Here is an 11,301-nt window from a genome sequence, read left to right as displayed (position 1 = left end):
GCTTGATGTTGTTGTTGTATTTAATTTTATGTGTAGTATAGTTGTGTCAGCTAGTTGCCTCTACTTTCAATTGCATAACTATTCACTTTTTTATTCATGTTATCTTCAAGTTTATGGAGCAACTGTCATTTTTCCCTTTTCACCCCCTTTCCAAACATTTTTAGATATATATGTATAAAAATGTCATCTCTTTTGATATGTATTACCCTTATTTAACATGTATAGAAATGTATATAAATTTGTATGTATGCCAAAGTAGTAGGGTTTATAAGGGTAAACTTTTGTACATAATTCAACAATCCTAATTCATAAAGTCATTCATGTGCAACATCCACAACATCATTTTGAAGCATTCATTTTTCTATATCAATTTATATTGAAGTCAATATACCATCTAAAATACTTAAAATAACATATTTCAAAAAATATCCCGTGAAAATTTAGATCATAAACACTAATATGATTAGAATAATATAATCTACAAGAAATTAAAAGTTACACAGCAAAAAGTTTAAAAAACTTGATAGATTTGAGTTTCTCTAAAGTTCGACCAAATAAAATACAAGAATTCGCATAAGAGCGATAAAATTGAAATTTGAAGTAGAGTGCTGATAGCCTATTTTGAGCAAGATAATTTTTTTAATTGGCATAATAGACAAAATTTGCTCCAAGACCCTAAACCCTACAAGATAATTTTTTGAAAATCAATAATTGCCAAATAAATATGTAAGTTTTATTATATATAAATCATGTTACTACATGTAGATCCAAATATTATAAAAGTGATCATTATAGCTAACACCTATCGAATCCTATAAAGTTGTAACCAAAAATATTAAAACATTATAGCTAACACCTATCATTATAACAACACCGTTTTACTTGCATTTTTTTTATTATCATAATCATCATATATTAATATTTCGTTTGGGATGTTTTTTTACTGCTTTTTGAATAAGCTTTCTAATACAAAAATTTGTAAACTTAGAAAATTTTGTACTAAAAAATTGTTTTAAAAATCAGTAAGAAAGCGTCCCAAATGAAACATAAATCTTTCAACTAGAAAATAATAATAAAAATTATTGCAGTGATTTATATTCCGCCAAATAGGAAATGACATAAACAACAACCCTTAAAATCTTAGTAAATTAAAAATAATGAAAATTATCACTCTCAATACTATACAATAAGAGAAATCATTATAATTTAATAAGGAAAGAAAAGTAAAAAATTTTCACATTTGATTTAGGTTTTGTTTGTGATGAATTTTTTAATGCTTTGTAAAAAAATTTTTTTTTAAAAAAATTAAAACTCTGTAGAAAGCAGATTTCTAATACAAATTAAAAAAAAAATGATCAAATATAAATGATTAAAATCTAAAAAATAAAATAATAACAAAATGATCAGAAAGGAAGCCTTGAAGTAAAGCCCGCAGCTCATAAAATCAAGAGTTGATTAAAAAACTTAAAAGAAAATTATGGCCATTAATGCGGTAAAAAGTGTAAAGCAACAAGGAAGGGGTTGCACACAGCACATGGAGGCCGAGCTGGTCCCCCCAATAGGCCTCAGAACCCTAACTCCAAATTTGCCAGCTCTATTCCAACCGTCTTCTCTCTCGCTTTTTCAATCTCCCATATCCTCAAATTCAAAGTTTTTTACTTTCGAACAAAAATAATTAATTTCAGAATACTAATATTATTTTTAAAATGTTTTTAACAATTAAAATTACTATCATTCATAAATTGAAAGTTTTCTTTAAATAAAATATATATATATAATTTTTTTGGAAAGTTAAAAATTATTTAACCCTTTAAAAAATAAAGAAAATTTTAAACTACCAACAGTTTAACCGTAATTTTTATTAAAAAAAAAAAAACTGATTTCATGCATAAAATAGAACAGTTTAATTGTATCTTTTTTTAAACGATGGAAAATAAATTATAAAGCCCAAATTTATATAACTAAAAAAAGTAACATTTTTTTCTTAGTTTAAGAACAAGGACGTGGAGGTTTTTTTTTTTTTGGGATTTTTACATATCTAACACTTAAAACAAGCCTATTTACCTATTTAACACCTAAACTTTCATATTTACCTCTATACCACCTTCAAACCCTTATTCTCATCAAAAATAACATTCCGTCACCTCCCCGTCGCCTCCCGTCAACACAAAATCGCGAAAAAGGGCGGGAACCTACTGCAGCTTCTTCTCTTGACGTGAATCGCACCGTTCGCGACTGCTTGGCGAACTTCTCTCTGAATCGTTAGCGAATCCAACCTTCTCCTCTTATTCAGCTTCGGCATCTGATACAGGCATGAAAAACTTCGCGTCGGGTTCAGTTCGTATAGTTTGGTTCTGTTATTTTTAAATTTTTTTCCCTTCTCCATCGCACAATTGGTGCCTTCTGCACTTGAATTAGTGACAAAATAGGTTCTGAACTAACTGACGAAATATGCGAAACAGAAAAGCTTCTATGGACCTTAGCCGAAATATGATTCCTCTGCTCTGTTTTTATTAATCTTTAGTTATATTAGTGGAGTGCAACAATGTGTTTTATGGACCTTAGCCGAAACAGTTAATCTGTTTTATCATATAAAGTTGTTTTATCATTTAAAACTATTTAATAGAATCCCTTTTTAATTTTATTTACAGATATGGAGTGCAACAATGTGTGCTCTATTCTTTTCAAATATGGAGGATACTGGACTGAGGTGAAGGGCCAAAATAGGATGAAATATGTCGGTGGAAATCAGAAAACTTTGAAATTTGATAGAAGTCACATTAATTTGTTGTTATTGAAAGAACAAACCGAAGCAATTTGCCAGTTCGAAAGCAACATTTTCAAACCATATTAGGAACCACTACAACACGAATAATATGGTTGAATCCCTTAACTCTTGGGTAGAGGAGGCAAGAAGTAAGCCTGTTGTTGATCTGATTGATATGATTCGTGGTATGTTGATGGAACAACGTGCTCATCGAAAGTCAAATGCTGTTTCTTGGAGAGGTCCTCTTGTTCCTTGTGTGGATGAATACATTAGAGATGTTACAACTAGAAAAGAGCACTTCATTATAAGACAATCATCTGCAACCAAAGCTGAGGTTGAAGGGCTATCTGAGCGACATGAAGTTGACATAGAGAATCATACGTGCACTTGTGGTTTTTGGCAGATTGCAGGCTTACCATGTATACATGTTGCAGCGTTTGTAGGAAGTAAGCATCACACTTTGTGGCACACATATGTGGACGAGCTATATTATAGTTATAGGTATGTAGTCTTACTTCATTAAAAGCTTTGTTCATTTTTTAAATCTAAACAACAGTATTTTATGAAGATACAGAATGGCATATGAAGGAGCCATATCAACATTGCCAGGGAAAGAGCAGTGGACCTTATTACCTGATAACCAGTTTGTTTTCCCACCTGTTACAATTAGGCCACGTGGTAGACCCAAGAAAAGACGCATTAAAAGCTTCTTGGAAGGTTCACAGAAATAAAAAACAACTCATAGATGTGGTCGATGTAATTCTTGGGGTCATCATAGAAGCACCTGTAAGGAACCTATAAGATTTGAGGGAGAAGATATTCAAACTGATGTTTCTACAAAATTACCCATTAGGCGTGCCAGTTATAATTCTGGTCCCGAGTGAAAAGCTGCATTGCTGATTTTTGTATGGGTTTAAAGCCAAAGACTTATAATTTTGCTGTTTTTTGAAAAACTGCATTAACTTTAAGTGCTGTTTTTTTGTTCTGATATTGGTCTTAAGATTCTGTTTTGAAAAACTCCATTAATTTCAGCTGTAATTTGTGCTGTTTTGAAAAAAACTGCATTTTATTATTATTCTGTTTTGAAAAACTGCATTAATTTCAGCTGAAACAGAAGCAGTAATTTGTGCTCCCGTGATGAAAACTGCAGAAGCAATGTTTTCAGCTGGTAGAAAGCTTCGTCGGCAATGTGCACCCGCGATGCCAACTGCAGAAGCAGCTATCTAATATTTCAACATTCTCTATTAATCCTAATTCCATTCAAACAGCCACCTCTGAATTTGCCACTACTTAGCAAGATTCTTTTCCTCTCAATCGGTATTGGCCTTCTATCACCAGTTGATGATAACTACAAATGGGTGCCGACATTGAGGTCAGAGTTATTGAATAGGAATCCTGGTTCACATATAACATACCAATGTGACAAACAAAATGGCTCATTTAAGAGGTTTTTTGTTAGCTTCAAGGTTTGCATTGATGGTTTCCTTGCCGGTTGTCGATATTTAATTGGCATTGATGCTTGCCATCTAAAATCAAAATATTTAGGCGTCCTCCTTTCTGCTAATTCGTTGGATGGGAATAATGGTTTATTTAATATTGCATTTGCCGTTGCTGAATCTGAATCGAAGAAGAGTTGGGAGTGGTTTCTTATGAATTTGTCCCAATCTTTTGATGTTCATATAGAACATTTAGCATTTATTTCAGATATGGAGAAAGGGCTTGGTGAAGCAATTAAAACTATCTTTCCTCATGCCGAGCACATAGTATGTATGCGACACCTTTGGAAAAATCTTAAAAGACTTTTTCGTTGTGATGATAGTCACAGTTTGCAAAAATTGGTATGGACTGCTGCTAATTGTTATAGCCCACATGAGTTTAACTCGAAGTTACAACAAATATTTAACATTAATCCACAAGTTCATTCATACTTGACATCATTATCCCATAAATGGTCGAAAGCAACATAATTTTTATTTGTAATACTACCAACATAATACTACCAACATGATTTCATTGATTGTCAAAATATTTACATTGAGTCAAAGTCACATTTATGCATAATGACCTTTATTTACAATGAACGCTACAATAACATTAAGGAAAATCACTATAACCAACATAATTTTTATTTGTAACAGCTCGGCTCTAATTGAAGCAATATGCGATGCACTGCTTCCAACAACATTTGAACTTCGAAAATTGCTATCATACGTCAATTCATTAACTTCATCACACCATCGAAAGTAATGGCAATCGTCTTCTGTTCTATTTCGGGAGCATCTGTAGAATCTTCTCCCTCTGCTACGAGATTGGTAAGATGTAAATATCTTGCATTGTAAGTTGCAATGACAATATATTTGATTACTAAAGTTTCGGATTGGTGTTGCCGAGGAACTCGAACTCATTGTAGATTGCCTCCGTAATGTCCACCTTCAAAAAAAAAATGAAACAGAAAAATCAGAAATTCAAAAAAATATACTTTGGCATTAAGATCGGAAACAACTAATATGCATTTGTTGTTTCCGATCTTGGCATTAAGATCGGAACAAAAATAGACTTTGGCATATGCTCAGTCTGTTGTTAAGATCGCAGAAGTTCAAAAAAACTGAAACAGAAAAATCAGAAATTAGACTTTGGCATTTCATCAAACAACTAATATGCATCTCTAAATTTACAAACTCAACATCATGAATGAATATTTGAGTAGTTCACCCTAAACAACTAATGAAGAAGATCACCATCAACAATGAGATTGTTTATAAATCTATTAAAAAATGAAAACGAATGAACAAGAAAAAAACTGTCACAGTGCCGACCTAAGTCACCCGAACTCAGACTCCCGAACTGTAAGAAGGATAAAATCAGGAGAAGCCGAACTTGCCTGCGGACTTCGAAGAGGCGGCGAACGGGCGGAGAATTTCCTGAAGTGGTGACCCTAAACCCTAAACGAAGCGAACGGGATGAACGGAGCGAACGGGATGAACGGGGCGAACGTCCGAAAACGGAGTGGTATAATTGATTTAAAATGAGCGGTTCAGGTGGTATATTAGTAAATAGATTAGTTTAGATGTTAAATTTGTATTTTAAACATTTTTAGGTGTTAGGTATGTAAAAATCCCTTTTTTTTTTTTTCTTTTCCAGCTATTACTACCATTGCCATTATTACCTACTTCGGCGTCTTATTGTAGCCTGCATAGTGTAAACGAACCCTTCAGTTCCTTCTTCTTCTTCTCCTTCTCCTTCTTCTCCGGAATTTCCTCTCTCTTGTCATTTCGGTTCTTTCTCATTATCTCCGCTTCTCCTCCTTTTGTGGGAAGCCGAAGCAGAGACAGAGAAAGGATGCTCCTCGGATTCTCTTTTTGGCCTTTTGTTTCTTCTTCAGCGCTCTTCTTTATTTGCTGCTTGTGAAAGCTTTCAGATTACTTATATTTGTTCTGCTATTTTTCAACTTCGTCTTGTCTGAAAACACTGCTTCTTTCATCTTGCATTCCTTTCTATGGCTGAATCCGCCATTCGAAGAAACATTTCAACTCAAGTTCTTTTCCTTTTCCCGCTCCTATCTCTCTTATACTTATCAGGGGGAGAGATGGCAATGGCTCCTATGGAGAAGACAGAGAAAGAAGCTCTGTATTTGGCCATTCAGGGTTTTCTTGGTAATTGGTGGAATGGCTCAGATCTTTATCCCGACCCCTGCGGTTGGACACCTATTCAGGTTTCTTCGTTATTTCTGTTAATTAATACCTTACTTTCAAATGTTGTATTTGCTGATATTTTATATTTCATTTATTTTGCTATAAAACTTTGCCAGTTCTTTAATATGATCTCTCCAAGTTTAGACCACCTTGATAGAAATTATATCGCTTATATTCAAGAACAAAATTGATAGGGGGTGCTAGCTTCATCAAGTCTATGTGAAGATCTGAGAATGCGAGTGGAAACATCTCACATCATTTATTTCTTTATTTAATGCTCTTAGCTTAATTTCAGTTTGTAGGAGCAATGAGCTGTGGTGCAGTTCTTCCTACTTTCTACTATTGCCTATGAACTTTTCATTTAAAGAACGATTACTGTTCATAGTAAGAAAAGAAAATTTATTTCTTATTAGTACATGCAAAATGGTAGAATTTAACTTATTCTGTGGCGGAATTTTCAGTCTTTGGAGTCAGATGTTAGCCTTAGATGGTTTGGTCACATAAAACGACGAACATAAAAAGATTTGATTAGAAAATATTAGAAATGATCTTTCTTTATTAGATTTAAACGAGAATTTGACTTTTAATAGGACGCAATGGAGAAAGAGGATTCATGTAGCCGACCCCACGTAGTGGGATAAAAGCTTGATATTGTTGTTGTTGTTGTTGGAGTCAGATGTTATTGTTCACTTAGGACAAGATTCTTCATGCTTATTAATTAGTTGGTGATCTAATTTGTTCTTCTTTAGTTTTCTTAATGGTTTTAAAGAATGAAATGTTGAATTTTTACCCTTTCATTTATATTTAGACAGCAAAATGACCAAATCTCAATAACAGGGGGTATCTTGTGATCTATTTGATGACCTCTGGTACATAACCATCCTAAGTATCGGGCCAGTCCTGGAGAACTCACTTGACTGCTCTCCAAACTCAAGGTTCACTCGATCCCTCTTCGAGCTCAAGCATTTGAAGAGTCTTTCCTTTTTTAATTGTTTCTCTGCCAATCAATCCATCACTTTACCATCAAATGGCTGGGATAAGCTAGCTGTTAGCTTAGAAATCTTGGAATTCAGATCAAATAAAGGACTGGTTGGAGAAATCCCGATCGAGGTTTTTAGTCTCACAAATCTGCAGTCTTTGGTGCTAATGCAGACTGGACTTTTTGGAAAATTGCCTGACGAAATTGACAATTTGATCAACCTGAAGAGGCTTTCACTCGCTGGTAATAGATTCATGGGGTCATTACCGAATTCTTTTGGAAAAAATATGAATGAGCTCTTGATACTTGACCTTAGCAGTAACTCACTCTCTGGTTCCATCCCGTCATCAATCGGTGGTCTTACTTCACTGCTAAAGCTGGATATAAGCAACAATCTATTCAGTGGAAGCTTACATCCAGAGCTTGCTTCTCTGAAGAATCTCACTCTTCTGGATTTAAGGAACAACTGTTTGAGTGGTGGGTGGGTTCAGTCCCTTCAAGGTATGTTCTCTCTCCAAGATATGCTTCTGTCAAACAACCCATTGGGTGGAAATCTTGTAGACTTTGGGTGGGAAAAACTGCAAAATCTCTCAAATTTGGACCTGTCAAATACGGGAATCACGGGAGTGATTCCAGAATCCATTGCTGGGTTGAGGAGATTAAGGTTTCTTGCATTGGACAACAACCATCTTTCTGGAAAAGTTTCTCCTAAGCTTGCAGATTTGCCTGATCTGAATGTTCTCTATCTGAGTGGGAACAATTTCACAGGAGAGCTTGACTTCTCAGAGGAGTTCTTTGAAAGAATGGGGAGGAGGTTTACAGCTTGGAATAACAGAAATCTATGTTATAGAGCCGGAAGATTTGTTCCTTTTGGTGTGGAGTTGTGCAGGGAAGAGGGCGTTGCAGTTCAGAACTCGAAGAATAAGTTTGGTGTGGGATCCCAAGATCCAGAATCAGGCTTCGTGGCTTCATTTGGGCTCCAAACTTGTTCATCCAGTAATGAGAACTTGGCTGTCATTCTTATACAAGTGATAGTGACTATTTTTCTTCTGTTACAACGCTTGTAAATGGAAAACAAGAGACGAGTAGTGTGCGGTCCTGCATGTTAGAAATATATTTTCTGAGTCCAAATGCTTTCTTCTTTGAACACCTAAAATCTAGCAACATCTCTTGTTGCTTCCATTGAAAGACAAAAGTTAAAGAGAAAATATAACTCAATGCTCATGAAGAGACAAGAAAGCCTTTTACTCGATTGGAAATAGAGAATTAGTAACACAATAAGACAAGACAAAGAAACCTCTCTTGTTCATGGGTAATAGAGAAACTTATAGCAGTTCTATTCAAAGCAAGCAATATGATACTTACAGTACAACTAGTTAGGTAATCAATGTTCACTTGAAGACATGAAAGTAGCACTCCTAGCACAATCCATGGAGTAATCAACCTGCACGGACATCGACCTAGCACGTCTGCGAGCTTCGTCTTTTTTCCGCAGCCCATCCAGAGAACTACTCTTCGCTATTTCGCGACTCCCTCCATCATTTCAGCTTTGACTTGCTTCCTATCGATATTTCGCAACTCCCTCCATCATTTAGTCTGTGCTCAAATCTCATTGAAGATTTGTAAAACGCATCCACTTCTTAAACACTGTAGGACAGCTAACATAACTTAAATGGGGAATTGCGCCTTCGCCGGTCTAGGGCGCGATGACGCTTCCTTGTTGTCGATCAAAGTAGTCATTTCTGACGGCGGCATAATGGAGCTCGTCGGGCCGGTGTCTGCCAAAAGCATCATAGCCTCCTTCCCCTAAGCCATCATCTTCCCAACCCGCGACCTTCTCATCTCATCTCCTACACACAGATGGGCGCACTAACCACATGATCCACCGCCCTTCTCCCCTCTGTTGTCGCATCGTATCATGTGAATTTTGACCACCATGTTGTTGTCTTCTTCCCACGGCCGAAGCCAAAAGCGGAAGAACCAGCGATGGCAACGGCAGTGTGGAATGTGACATACATTAATATAGATATAACAACTAAAAATTTTCAATTTGACAATCCCAATCTCTCTCACACACAACTCTCCTTCGCCTATTGGTTGAGAGCTTAGGCTTCCAACTAAGAGATTCAGGATTCAGAGTCTATGTATATGCGTTGTGTGTGTGAGTTTGCCTTAAATGACCTAAATGTCCAAAAAAAAAAAAAACGAACAACCCCATCTCTTACTAGCTATTAATCTCTTATCGCAAAGAACAATTAACAAATTTGTGTATGCCTACAATTAATTTTTTATTTTAAATTTTTTGCTTATTGTAAAGATGCAAAATTATTTAGTTTCATAATTTATATTATATTATTGACTATCTTTTTAGTTTTCAATCTTTAGAGTATAAATTTTTACATAAGTAAACTTTACTTTAAAAATAATAATCACATATACTTAAATTACATAAATGGGTAGTTTAGTCTTTCATAGTAAAATTGCTAAAGCTAAACACCTAAACAAACAATTAATATATATTTTTAACTTTTAATAAGCACTTAAAAAAATATTACTCAAACAACATCTCATTATTGAAACTCTATTTTATTAAACTCCTCCTCAGCATCAATTTTTAAAATTGCATTTTATATAAGCAAGAACCAATCAAACGAAGCATGAGTTAACTAACAACTACATTAATAAGATAATAATCAAGGCATTAAATTTTATTCATATGTTATATAATAATTAAACTAAATATAATAAATTAATTACTTAATTAATATTGATACATCATAAAAAATTATCTTGTTCATGCATGAATTTCGAAGCAAATTTAAATTTGAAACTTTCAAAATTAAATTCAGGACCATATGAACTCTAATATGAGTAAACTTATAGTCAAATTGAATGTCCTAACAATGTGAACGAAATATATCAAAATGAGTCTAACATGAGCCAAAATGGGCCCAAATAACTAGCTTGAAGCATATTGGGAAGCTTTAGAATATTAATTGGGTGGCCAAATGATATCCAAATATAGCAAGCTTATAGTTGAATTGAGCGGCCCGACGAGACAAATCCAAAAAACTCAAGATTGCTTAATACTGACATTATTAAGACACTTAAATGTTATACAAATGCTCCATGATCGAGTGAAATAACATTGGTTGTCCAATTGAGAAGTTCGAATTGGCTCTGGATCTTCTTCATATTTATTGAGGAAGTTTAACACTTCTTGAAACAGAGAATAAGAACAAGACAGGAAATGAGCTTTGTATTTCTTGCTTAATCAATTACATACATGACAGATATATATAGAGTTTAGAAAGTATAGAGGTACACGTGTCAAGCGGTAATAGGAAGTAAGAACAGCTATTTAAGTTGTCTACTCTAACATTCCCCCGCAAACTGACGAGTAAGTGTTAACAGTCAGTTTGGACCGAAGAAATTTGAACCGATTTGTAGATAACGGTTTTGTGAGAATGTCCGCAAGCTGATCTATTGTACTGACCGGACGCAGGTTGATATGCTTTTGTTGTATATGATCTCGAACAAATCGTTGATCGATTTCTATATGCTTTGTTCTAGCATGGAAGATCGGGTTGTTCGCCAAAGCTATCGTAGACATGTTGTCACAGAATATGTCTACTGGATCGGAGACGATAATACGGAAATCCAAAAGTAATCGGCGGATCCAAATCGTGTCTGCCGTGGCTGCTGCCAAGGCACGATATTCTGATTCTGTTGACGATATAGAGACGGTAGATTGCTTTTTGACTGTCCATGAGACTAGTGTATTGTCCAGGAAAGAGCAATAGCCAGAAGTCGACTTCCGGGTTATTGGATCAGACGCCCAGTCGGCGTCCGAGAATGTGCGG

At 34.9% G+C, this 11,301-nt stretch overlaps 1 protein-coding gene across 1 annotated transcript; it reads left to right on the top strand.

Moving 5' to 3' along the window:
* Positions 1–2,876: 2,876 nt before the first annotated feature.
* Positions 2,877–8,533, top strand: LOC110111762. Its single transcript, XM_020843764.2, has 6 exons — positions 2,877–3,268; positions 3,336–3,484; positions 3,873–3,982; positions 4,036–4,534; positions 6,346–6,479; positions 7,297–8,533. The coding sequence occupies exons 1-6, from the start codon at positions 2,877–2,879 to the stop codon at positions 8,503–8,505; spliced, it is 2,493 nt and encodes an 830-aa protein (XP_020699423.2). The 3' UTR covers positions 8,506–8,533.
* The last annotated feature ends 2,768 nt before the right edge of the window (positions 8,534–11,301 follow it).

Source organism: Dendrobium catenatum, unplaced genomic scaffold (assembly GCF_001605985.2).
Source record: "Dendrobium catenatum unplaced genomic scaffold, ASM160598v2 fragScaff_scaffold_639, whole genome shotgun sequence".
Taxonomy (NCBI): domain Eukaryota; kingdom Viridiplantae; phylum Streptophyta; class Magnoliopsida; order Asparagales; family Orchidaceae; genus Dendrobium; species Dendrobium catenatum.
This window is presented reverse-complemented; position numbering and strand designations above follow the sequence as displayed.

What these genes read in the sequence shown, in the direction of transcription:
- LOC110111762 (XM_020843764.2), top strand. Translation starts at nt 2,877, where the DNA reads ATGGTTGAATCCCTTAACTCTTGGGTAGAGGAGGCAAGAAGTAAGCCT. An exon ending in CATTAAAAGCTTCTTGGAAG is followed by an intron (nt 3,485 to 3,872) that starts GTTCACAGAAAT and finishes CATTAATTTCAG; the next exon opens with CTGAAACAGAAGCAGTAATT. An exon ending in CCGCGATGCCAACTGCAGAA is followed by an intron (nt 3,983 to 4,035) that starts GCAGCTATCTAA and finishes CCATTCAAACAG; the next exon opens with CCACCTCTGAATTTGCCACT.